Genomic DNA, 14,794 nt, shown 5'->3' on the forward strand with positions numbered 1-14,794 from the left:
CCGGAGTTAATTGGGTAAATCATGTACCTTTAGTGCAGCGCAGCATAAACAACTTACCACGCCTTTCCCAATGTGAGGGTAAAAGACCTTATGAGTTGCTATTTGGCACTCCCATGTATATTCCAGACTTATACAATCCTTGTAGTTTTCTCACCAGACCAGCTGCTTCTCATGAATCTCCTGAGAGACTCCGTCCATGAGGAAGAAGCATTTGCATAGCACAAAGATAAATCACAGAGCACCTTGAAGTCTGTGGGCTACGTCCTGGAGAAGATAAATGACAAAGAATCACTTGGACCATGCAACAGATCTCCGGTGATGGTACTGGAACTCTTTGGTTCAAGAACAGCCTTCCTGCCAGCCCGGCCTCCTAAGAAAGGTATACATCAAGTGTCAGAAGACCACCTTAAGGGAGCTCCAGGTGGTTGCACCCCTGTTCCAGAGGGAGGGGACGCTCTATCTTGTACGACCTGGCAAGCAGGCAACAGTAATCCAGAAACCACACCAACCTCCAAGAACATTTTAGTTTAAAAGAAAACAGTTTAACAGAAAACAGGCTAGAGGTAGAGCCAAGCACAGGGTGCATCTTCAGGATGGAGATATTTGACCATCCAAAATGCACCAAGAACTGTAAAATGTTTATTGGGGCAGTTATACTGTTCTGCACTTTGCTGTGGATAAGTCTTCTCACCTTTTTTGTCCTATTGACCCTAGGACATTTTTTAATCCCAATGGAGATCCCACTGACCAGCAGACAGTTGAACATGTCAACTTCAGCCTTACCCCATACAAGACACAAGAGGGAGGCACAGGATGGGGTCTCGACACAGATAAGCATATACCCACTAGAGTTAGGGTGATTCTGGACACACCACTATAAAACCTACAGTGGGCCTAGTATGTAATTTGAGGTACATACACTATCAATGACAGTGAATCTAGAAGAGTGTCCCCTAAGATGCATGTCTCTGACACCTATAGGAACATGTTGAGGGCCAAGATAGAAGCCTTTTCTCAAGAAGCACTGTTAGATCCTGAAGATGATCTACAAAAGTTAGATGACATGGCAGATCATGTATGTTTTGTGAAATATTTTGACACCTTTCTTTTTTTTCCACAAACCAAGGCCAGTGCAGTGGCCACACAAAACCAGATGGGTGCACTGTCCTGTTCATTTCTGAACTCACCACCAGAGTTTAGGGCTCAATTACCTTGCATGCCAAAACCCTGGGTGGAGGGAGAGATTGTAGAGCTGAACAACTATATATTTCCCCCACCATCTGCAAATGGCCAGTTTATGTGGCCTACACATTCTGTGGTATATGATAAAACATTCTATGCCACAATGACATATAAAACATGACAAGACACAGTCCCTCTTAACATGACATGAGGGTGAATCGTGGCAAGTACATGGAATAGACACACTAGATGTAGCATGTAGAAATCCATATTTAATGTACTTCCTCAATTCCACTAATTTTGTGGTAATCTCTAGTTCAAGCCATGTATCCAGATTGGAAGGCCAATGAGGGTGCATTGATAGCTAAGCAGCTTAACAAAGTGATGCAGGAAATCAAATATGAACATATTACATATTACTCAGGCACTCCGATAGGCTGGAATCGTGGCGCCAATGAGTGTTATAGAAGACACAAAGGTATAAGAGTAGGTTCCTATATAGCTAATGCTGCATGAAACATTTCACAAACCTATGCCATTTCCATAGGCAAAGAATTTCAACTAATGACAAAGCAAGCACCTTTAAATTAGGTCGTAAGCGAGATAGACACATGGAGAAAGTCGGGTAATTGGTCGGCAATCCTTGACATGATAGGTCTCCTAGAAAGGGCCAGGACCAAAAGAGAGACAACGTGCAGAATCCTCCTACACCCGAAAAGAAACAGTCCTAGAATTCCAAAGACTGGCAGAACATTCCATAGAGAAGCACTTTCATATCGCTGATGACAAGGAATCTACAAGCTAGTGGATTTTTTGCATATCATCCATGAGGATTGAACACCCTACAAGCTGAACAACAAGCAGTTATCAAACTTCTGAAGATCACAGACTTCCTGGACACACTCTCTACAAGAGTTCCAGATTGGACTACCATCACATGACCATTGCGACTGACGGAGATTAACTTATCGAAACAAGCACAGAGACAGGCCCCTGCAGAGTCCACCTATACTCTACTGAGCGTCTTCAAAAAGACTTTCTATGGAATATCGACATGGGACCATATGTCATGGACAGTTCATGGGATCCTGAACACTCCTGTACCAGCAAGGTTACCTCTGTTGTGTGAGAAATTGCAGTCCTGGAGAACCATGCATCAAGTAGAAGATCAATGGATACAGATCATCTATGAGGTGCCCTACACCCATGCTTGTGTGGCACATGGAGACTCTACTGTTCATCAGTATTCCCTGAAAGATTGTGTGGGAACAATCCATGTAAGATGCCAGGACATTTCTAAGATCAGCCCATGTGAGCAGACTTCGAACTCCACCAAATGAACGTTAAGTGCAATTAGAATGCTAGCTTTTAGTAGCAAAGCTCTACTACTACCTAAGGGATTCTACATCGTGCCGTTTAAAGCTTCCTGCTGTGTGTGCCCGTGGGAGTTGCCAGACTGATCACTGTCTCAAAAGTGGTAAAATGCTGCAAAGTCATCTTTCATCCACTGGTGCAGACTGAACTAGTGCTATTTAATTGGCCAGAAGTGAAGCATATTGTTCTGCAGTTCCTTCCCGCAGTTATCATTGAAACTGACATATCTCCTGAACATGAAGATACACATACCAGCACCACAGAAACCTTTGTGGAAGGATCAAACATAGCGTTGCACAGGCCAAAGCCCTGCTGGAGAAAATCCAGATTGGCCAAGCGAGTTCAAGTCCTACTGGAAAGCTCCTCTCCATCAAATGGGAGTTACATCCTGGGATCCATTACAAACTGGCTGATGGATTCAGTTTTCTCCATCAATCCATTGACAGACATATTGGACTTCTTTGGAAAAATAGACTCAGGGATTACGCTGATTTTCTATATTTCAGCAGTTGGGTTCATCATGATCCTGATCATCTTTACCCATCATGCTATGTTTACACATGATGTCATCGTTTGGACACGTCGGAACACAATGACGCTAGTCACGTGAATATATAAGCAGTCAAAACATGGCAGCACCACAAGAAAATCTCAAATCATCCCAGATACTACAGGTAATGGTCTGCCCATCCCTTGCACCATTTACCTTTAATTAATTTAGAAGGATGCTTAGTTACAGCTGCTCACGTTTACTGCATTTCAAATTCTACAGATCTTGATCACAGATACTATATATATGAACGATTAAATAAGAATGGTTACATGATCATGCAATTTTGAACATGGCAGAGAGATGCCAGACACACTAGCAGGTACCACGTTTTATAATAATTGGTTTGCTGATTCACAGAATGTCCCAATACAGAATAGCAGAGGGCTATGCAATTGTGCATTTCCTCACGATTATTTTCTCTATATGCAGATCACACTTCTACCGTTTAGCAATGAAAAGGCCTAGCCAGGAAGCACACAACTCTTTCGAGCTAACAGGTATGTGCAACATATGACCACTCCCCCAAAGCTTTTATAGTTTATGTGCAAAAAGGTTTGGAATAAGGAGGACGTTTTGAAACACATTGTGTATATGCACTATATAAATAAACCATCATATCATATCATACCCAAAGTGATGGGCGCTGAAAACCCAGTTCGCCCTATCCAATATGGTCGTGGAATGCAGTAGAGCCAGAGAGTAGACCAACGTGCGTGGGGAACTCTTTTGCCTCAGCAAAGATGGCCACCAAAGAAGGCTCGAGGATCATAGAGTAGACATAAGTGGAAGAAACGCGCTCTTTAAAAAGTTGGCGCCTCTGGCAGTATGTAACGCTAGGATCACCTGACGGGACAGGACCGACAGAGCGGAGAGGCCAGGGAAGGACATGCCGAAAGAATCAACAAAGGTAAGTATCGGATTCCAGGAGGAGAATATGATTGGGTGCTTTAGACGCACCTTTGGTTTTTAAAAACACAGTTGAAATGTTCAGACGTGGTCTCCGCTTCTAGATTTATGTAAGAAGCGGACTACGCAGTACAGAAGATTGTTTACGCCACTTGCGACAACCACCCACACTATTAACATACCCAGCAGAGGAGTGCCTGCACACCGCTGAGTTATAGAGGTATGTCTCTATTGGTTGTTTTGGAAGATTGAGCAATGTGGGAGCAAGTAGTGGACACGTTGAGATTATGCTACCCTAGATAAATACAGACCATATTTTTATTGATGGTTCTGTATTACAAGTGGATTAACAGTGGGAGCTCATACAGAGATTTGGATACTCATTTCACCAGTGACTGCCAGAAATCCCCCACAGGTAATTTACACTGGGATGGGGAATTAAGTGGTTGGTAGGTTAAGGCTCTGCCACTCCTAAAAATAGATTAGCATTAAGTCCTAATGAGTGTCCTGTCTTTTCTTTTACAGTAAGGAGGAGGAGATTATGGAGGAAGTGATCTCTTAAACAAAAGCAAGATAATATAGCTTGTCGAGAAGTGACAGAACGAATAGCTCTTGAAGAAAGTTCACCATTAAAGATTAAAGAACTAAAACATCTTGAGAAGAAAGCGAGGAAGAATAACCTATTAATTTAACTCTCCCCGAGCTATTTTATGTCATAGATTCAACTGTGGATAGGAAACTAAATTAGTCACTCAATTATTTAGGTGTTTTACACTTTTTGTTTATGGGTTGTTTTTATGAATTATGTAGAATGAATTGGGATTAAATGATGTGCCATTATTGAATCACATGAATTGTAGAGTGAATTGGAATTACATGTATTTGTGAATGAATTTCCATAATGTGTTATTATTGAATTATATATATTTTTTACTATATTGAGTATTTTGTTAATAAAATGTAAATTAAAGTACTTTTAAACCTTTCAAGATGCTGTTATCTATAATGCATCTTCACATAGATTGATTTTAAGTGTACAGGTCCATAACCCTCCGGTTTACCAAAAAGAAAAGACAGGCCAGAGTCCCACCTGAGTATTTTTTTAATATGCTTTTCTCTACCTCTACTCCTACCACATCTCCTACTGGGGGGATCTTGGACCCTCCCCGAGGGGTGGAGGAAAGGCTCTGTGAGGTATAGATTGATACAAATTACATCACCCCCCTCATAGATTTGTTAGGGCACCAAATATCCTTTCCATCGAGCTGCCTGCTGAGAAGGCTTTATGCCGAGGGGCAGATATTGGATTTGGGGAATTTCGTACAAGACATTGGGCCTCATTACGAAGTCGGCAGTAACTCACTGGTGCCACCGGCGGGTTGCCGCTGACCCTGAAACACTGTTTCCGGCACCTGACTTCCCAATACCACTGGGATATTACAAGTCCCGGTAGCGCGGGAAGTCAGGCATTGGATTAGGTAAATTACCATTCCCGTGGATAGGACTCCATGGACATGGGGACTCGAAAGCACCCTCAGCGTTGCTAATGGTGCCGGTGCTTCCATGGCAACTCTGCCTACCGGGGCTGTTGCACCCGGCAGTGTCAGACCTGCCAGGCGCAACTGCCCCTGCACACAGACTTGTAGTGTGCCGGCCCGGAAACAAGGGTGCCGGTAAACTTACCAGCACCCTTGTTTCGGTATTGTGTAATATTATCCCCATAAATAATATCGCCATAAATATAGTTGTCGGGAAACGGCATAGGTGACATTATTTAGGGGGATAATATATGGGGTAAATGGGAGTGGCGTGGGTGTCTGCCGCTCCATTTACAAAAATGGGGGGTGTGCGGGGGTGTCCCCCGCAGGTTCCATGTTGTAATATCGCTGCAGAAAAACGGTGCCATTCTTGTATGGCGACATTTTTGCAGGGATATTATCACATGCAACCCTTGTTTCCAGATCGCCACACTCGTAATGAGGCCCATTGTGTTGGACTGCTATTTGTTCAATTTTTGTGAATCACTGTAGAAAGGTGTTCATCTAACTGATTTGCATCGCATTTTGCACATGTTAAGGTGATTTACTACTTTGTGTAAATCTGTGCAAATATGCAACTTCTGACTTGTGCACGTGTACATTGCAGTTACGCATTTTTATAATGCTGCAACATTTTGTTTTTCTTACAGCCTTGTTGATGTCAGTGATGGCATACAGCATTGAGGCTGACCATTCACATTATATTTGCGATGTAGCTGATTTTTAATAAGCTGGCAAAAAGCAAGCAGGCCAAAATTATAAGAATAACCAGGAGATTGTTTAAGTGATGTTTTATGTTTGTTTAAAGGGGGAAGGTTGGTGTAAAGGGACTATACAGAAAAGAAATATAACTATACCACACATTAATATATAATATAAGGTTTGAGCATATGTATATTTTTAAACGCAGAAAGCCAAAATAACATTTTTACTAACTTTTGGGAGTGCATATACATCTGCCTACCCATCTATCTTCAGAAGTTTGTTTTATTATTTAGGTTTAAAAATGTTCACGTTTAAAAAAAGATCTGTGGTACATTTTATCAAATTGCTCAAGTGCTAATGGTGTCTACAATGTTTTTCTTTTTAGCCGGTCTGAAAAAGATGGCCACCCAAAATGGTTTGTGCTTGGTGTTGGACAAGTAATTAAAGGACTAGATATTTCATTGATGGGCATGTGTCCTGGCGAGAAAAGGAAAGCGACGATACCACCAGAATTAGCATATGGAATACATGGATTAGGTAAAAGAAACAGTTTCATTATTTTGCTCAGTTGTCTGATGTGATTGTCTAAATGAATGTTTTTGGACTGATATGGGTCTCCTGCCCATTCCAGCTGATTCTGCTGATGCAATTATCCTTTTTCCGTCTGATCGGACAGAGCTTTAGTTCACTGCCAAAGCTCTTTAAGATACATATTAGAGAGGAGCTGTGGTGCTAGTCAGCTGTGCCGTGATACATAGCAAGTGTATCCTGGTGACATCAGTATTATACCTGCAACCAATTTGTAGGTGTGAGTCAGCTCTTCAAGCTTGTTTTGTTTACATGCTGCTTGGTACTGTGATGAATCTGATGGTGTCATCACTCCTTTCCTGGGGGAACCTCTCCCCATGTGGCATAGGAGATGGCAGCCGCTGCCTGCTCCAAATCCTGGGGGTGGCTATATGAGGGAGGATCACATGAGGGTGGCTGCATTTCAGAAGGTGTTATGACATCATCAGACAAGACATGGAATACCCCTTTTTCTTTTGAGGATACCCCTACCATTTCCCAGGCCTTAATGACATATTGTCATACATCCTCTCACCCACCTAGGAAAGGTACTAAAACACTTTCACTGGATCTGCATTCAAGTCCTCAAGAACTGACTTTTTTTTACTATCACTGACAACCCTTTTTCAAACTTTGCATGTAAGTTATCAGAAACAGACAACCATTGACCTAAAAATGAAAATACTGTGCCTGAGAAATTGAGCCGAGTAATGAAGATCATCGGAAGCTGACAGGCAGACGCTGTCTGGAGAACGCTACTTCTCGCGGTGCTGACCGGGAGACCGTGGTGTCTGTGGAGCCAACTGGCTCGGTGACAAGGAAGAAGGGAGCAGACTGGAAGCGAGAGTACGCTGCGAGAACGCCAGAAGCAAACAAAAGGCTTCTGGGCATCTGCAGGTACTGGAAGGCAGCCTCCACACCACTGAAGTCCAGAAAGACGCGGAACAGCTGAGTGGAGTGGGGCCCGCAAGAGGCAGAGAAGCAGAGGCAGTGAGAGGGAGAGGAATACCAAAAGACCTCCATGGAAGAACCAACATACACCAGCAAGAGCCAGTGAGACCACACAAGGGAAGACGGGACACCGGGGCTTACTGGCAACCCTGCCAAAACCAAATAAACGTGAATGAAGTGTATGAGATAGATCGAACAAGTGAACATTTCTTAAAGAGGCAGAACATAATAAGTATAAAACTGTCAACGTTTATTTATTTATATGCATTTTTGTTGGGCTTCAGAGCGCATAAGTGGGAAAGAAAGGGGGGAAAAAGAGATAGTCTTAGAGAAGATTGATTAAGCCAAATTGAAGAGGAAGGTCTTCACGTATTTCTTGAAGGTCATCAGAGAGGAAGAGGCTCTTATATTCACCGGGAGTGCATTCCATTCCCTGGATGCGTTGAGTTTAATGGATACTCTGTCCAATAATTCCAGGGGTCTGCTTTGTGTTGGCATTTTTATGTCAGGGATAAAATCTTGTGCCTAATTCTTTGTTTCACCCACAGCCAGTGTAGAGCTTACCTGAATGAGGGATATGTTCACGTTTGGTAAATCCATGAATGGCCCTAATTGCACCATTTTGAGAGGTCTGTAGGTGCTGTAAATTGGTCTCAGAGGTGCCGGCCCGCAGGCTGTTGCAGTAGAGTTGAGACAGGAATTGACTAGTGCCGCGGCCAACAGTGATCTATTTTCGATGGAGAGATAGGGGCAAATGTGATGGATTCATTTAATCACCTGGCCACAAGAGGAGCGAACCTGTGAGACATGTTGCTTCATGGACAGCTTGTGATAAAGGACAACACCCAGTGTTTTCACAGATTTACTAACTGTGATTTGAATCACATGTATGACGAAATGAGCATAAATGTCCTCAAGTCTTTTCATGGGGGGGCTGGAGGCAATGATGAGAAGCTCTGTTTTTCACTATTCATGGTGTTATGAGTGGCTGCCCCTTTAAGGTAGCCCTCGTTAGGCGGCGAGACGTCACCACGGGAAGTGACGTAGAGGAGGAGGGTGCCGGAGAAGGGCACTTACCGTTTGTACATTAATAAAGTAAGATATCCTTCCACCCGCTGGGGATCCGCGTTTTCATTTGGGGCCTTCCACCCCCAACATTTGGCGATGAGGAAAACCTCCTGCCAGCCTTCCTCCTCCTGCCCATGCCAGAGATCCCTCTGTGCATGCTCCTCTTACGATTCCGGTGATCCCACCAGCCAGCGGATCCCCGCTCAAGCCAAGCGCGTCGCATCCAGGCGAGCGCTATTCCTGGACTCCGCCTCCCTCCCACTTACAGTCCTGCTACGAGTCCATCCGGAGGGTGAAACAACTCTGAGGAACGGCTGTGCGATCCCGCCGCGTTCCATTTGAACTTTTTCATGAGTGTTGCACGGGCAGCAATCAAAGCCTGCTGCTTGAGGTGTGTACACAATACAAGGACCTTAAGACAATCCACTGTGTCCCCAAGGCCTGGCAGCTATTTCCAAGAAAAAGAAAAAAAAATGTTTTTGGGTTTTGTACTACTCCTCATCCTCATGCAACCCTCTTCCTCGTCACAGTACGTGACACGTGGCCAAGTTTAAAAACGATCACAAAGTGATTCTCTTGCCGCACAACCACAGCCAAACGCCGTAGGAGCACCCCAACTGCATTTGGCGCCACAGATCAACACGACACGGTCGCTGCAACCTACAGTGACATCGCTTGAAGGATACACTGCCTGTGAGGACCAACCATCACCTCACCATGAGTACCAAAGCAGATCAAGCTACGTCCAGCTCACAACAACCACCTGCAGCCACGAGGTCCACCGCCACGGCATGGCGCATGCCGCCTCCGTTTTCCATGACGCCTCAAGCTAACAAAAGAGCAAGGTGGGTGGAATGGCTGGAGGACTTCAATAACTTTATTGACGCTGCAGGGGAAGAAACCTCCCCACGCCTATGCAGTATGTTCATTAACACGGCGGGTACAGAGATAAAAATGCTGATCAAAACCATTCCACCAACGGAAATTACTGACTTTAACAGCCTCATAGCAGCCTTAAACAAACGCCTCGTCATCGTCCCCAACAGGGACTATGAAAGATATGTCTTCAACCAATGCTCGCAGCGCAGCGACGAGACAGTGGATGAATTCCTCACGAGACTTCACGTCAAAGGAGCGCATTGCCAGTTTGACGCGTTTTCACTGGATGAAGCACTTCGACTCAGGGTAGTAGAGGGTTGCGTGTCTGCGATGTTACAGAAGCAGCTTCTAAAGAAACCCGTTACTATTGAAGAAGTGAGCAAAATGGCATGCATACTTGAGAGAGTGGAAAAACAAGCCTCACACATGGCTAGCAATGCCTCGACAAAACACGACAAGAGTGACATCATAGCGGCAATCAATGCTAGCAACTTCAAAAGCTACGACAGAAGCAGCAACCCAAGCAGCACATCGACCCCACGCATGTAAAGACAATGTTACAGATGTGGGATGGCATTTCCGCATGCAGGTTCCTGCCCGGCTCTCTCCCAAAAATGTGGCAACTGTGACAGGGAAGGACATTTTCAGTCTGTATGCAGGGAAGGAAAACCTTTTCCCACAGCACGCTTTGGTGTGAGCTCGCAAGTCAGACCGACCCAAAGAATGTTCCTGACCCAGCCTCACCAGTCACGATTCTATCAACAAGGACCGAGGTCATATGTACGAGTGGTGGAGGAAGTATATCCTGACGAGGACGGCCAGGAATATTCGGGGCAAGGACAAACCGTACAAGTCATGGATGAATATGATGGACCACCATTGGTACGACGCGAGCCGTTAATCGAGTCTCAGAGGGACTACAACTACGATAGCACATTTGACCCATATGCCCATGATGAGTTTGTCAATCTTATAATGGATGAACAAGAAGCCCAGGAGGCGCCCAGAATACCGATAGACATTTGTCACAATCGTTTCTGTTTTCTAATTGACTCAGGAGCAACGGTAAACGTCATGGGAGAAAAAGAATTTCAATCACTTCACAACAAACCGGTTCTGCACTCGTCAACCTCGAAAATATACCAATGGGGAGCAGATGCACCGCTGAAATGCATAGGGTTGTTCAAAAGGAAACTAACTTTTGCCAACAAGTCCACTCACACTGTCATTCACGTCAATAAAAGCCCCACCAAAGGACGTTGTTTGCTGAGTTACAAGACGGCATCATGTCTGGGTCTAATCAACATACCAGTCCGAGAGGGAGATGTAGTCGGTTCTTCAGAGTCGAATGCCAGCAAGCAAGGACAAGTACGTACCATGGTATCTCGTGACAACTCTGCCATCACAAAAGATGACATCATTAAAGAATTCCCAAAACTGTGTCATGGTCTGGGTCAATTGAAAGGCCCACCGATCAAGCTACACATAGACCCAACCATTCAACAAGTACCATAACACCCGCGTCGGGTAGGATTCCACCTACAGGAGGCAGTCTCAAAGGAGCTGGACCAACTGCTATGCGACAACATCATTGAAAGGGCCATGGGACCAACACCATGGGTTTCACCTCTCGTAATTGTCCCAAAAGAGGGTGGTCGCCTGAGACTATGTGTGGACATGAGAGTAGCCAACACTGCCATTCAGCGAGAGCGACATCCGGGACCCAAGATTGAGGACATGATAGTTCAGTTAAACAAAGCCGTCCTCTTCTCGAAGATGGACCTAAACCAAGGGTACCATCAGTTGGTACTTCATCCTGATTCACGACCCATCACCACATTTGCATCCCATGATGGATTATTCCACTACAAGCGGCTCAATTTTGGGATCTCCTCTGCGGCTGAGATCTTTCACAAAACAATTCGACAGATCATACGTCCTGTAAAAGGGACCCTTAACTACAGTGATGACATCTTGGTCTTCGGAAAGTCTTGCAACAATTCAGTGGTCATGAGTTTGGGGTATTTGCCAAACACATGGGTTTCCGTCATCAGAGAGTAACACCAAGGTGGCCGCAAGCGAACGGAATGGCAGAAAGGTTCATGGCGTCCATCAAAAAGACTATACAAAGAGCACGTCTAGAGGGGGTTGACCCTCATCAAGCGCTATGCAGGATGTTGAGAGACTATCGCAACACACCTCACGAAGCCACCAACAGATCTCCAGCAGAGCTCATCATGAAATATCAGGTCAGGACCAGAATCGTCAACAATCCAGCAAGGCGACCTGAAGCAGACCAAGAAGTCATCAAAAGGGATGAAGAAACCAAAGAAACCAAAGAGAAGACTCGGGAGCAGACTGACAGAAGGAGGAGAGCCCAGTCCAAGGAATTTCAATTAGGAGATGAAGTGTTGGTCCAAAGCGCTGCAACAAGAAAGACAGACTCACAGTTCGCACCCGAGCCGCTTCAAATAATAGCAGTAAAAGGAACGATGGTCACATCCGCGAATGGAGAGCGCGAAGTGACTTGTAACAGCTCGAGGTTTAAGTACGTCGTGAGAGGAACAGAAGACAGGCCACCTCCCGAAGAGCATGAATGTGAACGTGTTGACGCTCATGATGAAGCGTGGGTTCCCCTCGGACCACAGGTTCCACGTCAGGTCAACCCTGAGGAAGACGCTGGCGGCGGCCCAAGACTAGAGCCACAAGGGAGACCCCAGAGGAGCATCAGGAGACCTCCCAGGTTAGTGGAGGAGTGTTAATGTTGTTGTCAGCTAGACAGTTTCAAAGTTACTTATAAGGACATTTGTGCGGGGGTGTTGTTTTGAGTGGCTGCCCCTTTAAGGCAGCCTTCGTTAGGCGGCGAGACGTCACCTTGGGAAGTGACGTAGATAGAGAAGGAGGGTGCCGGAGAAGGGAACTTACCGTTTGTACATTAATAAAGTAAGATATCCTTCCACCCGCTGGTGTCCGCGTTTTCATTTGGGGCCTTCCACCCCCAACACATGGCTAAGGAGTTCTGCGCCACCCATGATTGAATTTCTCGGTAGACTTCAGTAAAGATTTTAGAGTCTTGTGAATGTAGCCCCGTAAGTTTAAAAAGTACCCGAGTGTCATCTACGTAATTCGCATATTTGACACCCAGTCTGTGCAGAAGGTCAAGAAGGGGTCTGGTGTAGATATTGAACAGGATCGGAGACAGGCAGGAGCCTTAAGGAACTCTGCAGGTGGACAAAATTGTCAGTGCCTGGGCATTCTCTGCTACCACTCTAGATGTTCTTGGACCCAAAAATGATGTAATCCAGTAGCATATACCCCTCTGAACAGTTGGCGATGGTTTTTAGCCTATCTTGCAGCAAGTTGTGATCAATGAGGTCGAAAGCTGCAGAGATGTCCAACAGCATCAGTAGGTCAGGATGACCTTGCTCTACAATCCCTGTAATATTTCAATTTAAGATCCAAAAGCGCCGTCTCAGTTCCATGTTGGGCTCTGAAACCTGATTGATGAGGATTCAGTATTTAATTATCCTCTATGAATTTTTGTAGTTGTAAGTACGCTATTCGATCTTCAACAAGTAAGGAATGTTAGTAATTGGCAGAGGCGTTGCTAGGGGGTTGCTTAGGGGGCTATAGACCCGGGTCTTTTGGTTGTAGCCCCAGATAGAATCTCAGGGGATACAACCAAAAGGCTACCTAGCCCCCAGTCCCGACAGTCCTGACATTTGCGTAGCCCCAGATCTTTTGCAGACCTAGCAACACCCCTGGTAATTGGCCTATAGTTCTGAGAGTTGGCCGGATCGAGTGTGGTCTTAAGAGGGGAGTTATCCAGACATCCTTCAATGATGCTGGCACCAACCCATCCCTAAAAGACATGTTAATCATTCTGGTAATCCAAGGAATGAGGACATCCAAAGATCCCTTTAGGGTGTCAGTAGGGCAGACATCCCAAAGGAAAGAAGTGGATTTGAGTTTTTTCACTATGTCCAGAAGTCCTGGTTCTGAACAACTTAGAAATTCAAATTTAGGGAAGGTAGGTTTTTTTTGTACCTGGCCATGGTGTTCACAGAATCTTGGGTAGCTTTTGATACTTAGCTGGCCTGCTGTTTAGCAATGGCCATTTTGTGGCCGGATGTTTCGTACGAGAATTCATTCTGAATGGATTGACAGGGGAAAAGAGATGAACGATTCTCAAATTCTTTCAGAATTTTGAATAATTAATTAAAGTTGGACTTTGCACCATTAATCCGGGTATTGTAGTTTTCCGCTTCGACCTTGACAAGGCTTTTCTTGAAGGCATGAGCTGCTTCCTTGTATTTGCCTAGTGAGAGAGGACTAGGGCTCTTTCTCCACTCTCGCTTACATGCTCTTTTTGTCTTTCTAGGTTCGATTACATTGTCATTAAACCATGATTTCTTTATTACTTCTGATTTTATTATCTTGTTTTTTTCAGGTGCTAATATATCTGATGTAATTTCAATGACTGAGGAGAGGTGTGCCACTAGATCGGTAATTTCCTCAAATTGTTCTGTGCTGTTTAGTTTACTGGCTAATAGTGTGGAAAAGGTAAGAAGTGACACATGTCTACATTTCTTTGTTGTCCTCTGGTTAGTATCAAGTCTGTGCGGTGCTGCCGGCAGTACTGTGGTTATGTTGATCAAGAAATTATCTGACAATGGACGGGGTGAGATATCAACCTCCTTGCATTCAAGTATGTGTGGCATTATCCAATCCAGGGTCTGACCACCTTGGTGAGTAGGATTATTTTCTAGTTTGAGTAAAGCCAATGGTTTTCATGGAGGATAATAGTGAATCGAATTCAATGAAGTAATAAGCTGTTCCTCAAAAAGGGGTACGTTCTGGGGAGGCTTGTAAAGTTTAAGTATGGATAATGAGATATTTGTGTTAATCTTTATTTTCAAGAATAGGTTTTCACATTCCTCCATGTTAGGTAGGGTTTAGTGTGTGGCAATCAAGGGAGTCTTTTGTGATAAGTGCCACCCCTCGACCCCTGGTTGTCCAGTTCGATCTGTCCTATATATTTTGTAACCTGTGGGGACTGAGTCGTCTGCTG

The 14,794-nt window shown here is 44.7% G+C and overlaps 1 protein-coding gene across 1 annotated transcript in view; it reads left to right on the top strand.

Moving 5' to 3' along the window:
* FKBP7 (FKBP prolyl isomerase 7) overlaps positions 1–14,794 on the top strand; it is a 137,783-nt gene that overhangs the window by 50,519 nt on the left and 72,470 nt on the right. Inside the window, exon 2 of the mRNA XM_069616105.1 lies at positions 6,644–6,795. Coding sequence (XP_069472206.1) covers positions 6,644–6,795 — 152 coding nt within the window. The remainder of the gene's footprint in view (positions 1–6,643; positions 6,796–14,794) is intronic.

Source organism: Ambystoma mexicanum, chromosome 9 (genome assembly GCF_040938575.1).
Source record: "Ambystoma mexicanum isolate Mex_15411 chromosome 9, UKY_AmexF1_1, whole genome shotgun sequence".
In the NCBI taxonomy this organism is placed as follows: domain Eukaryota; kingdom Metazoa; phylum Chordata; class Amphibia; order Caudata; family Ambystomatidae; genus Ambystoma; species Ambystoma mexicanum.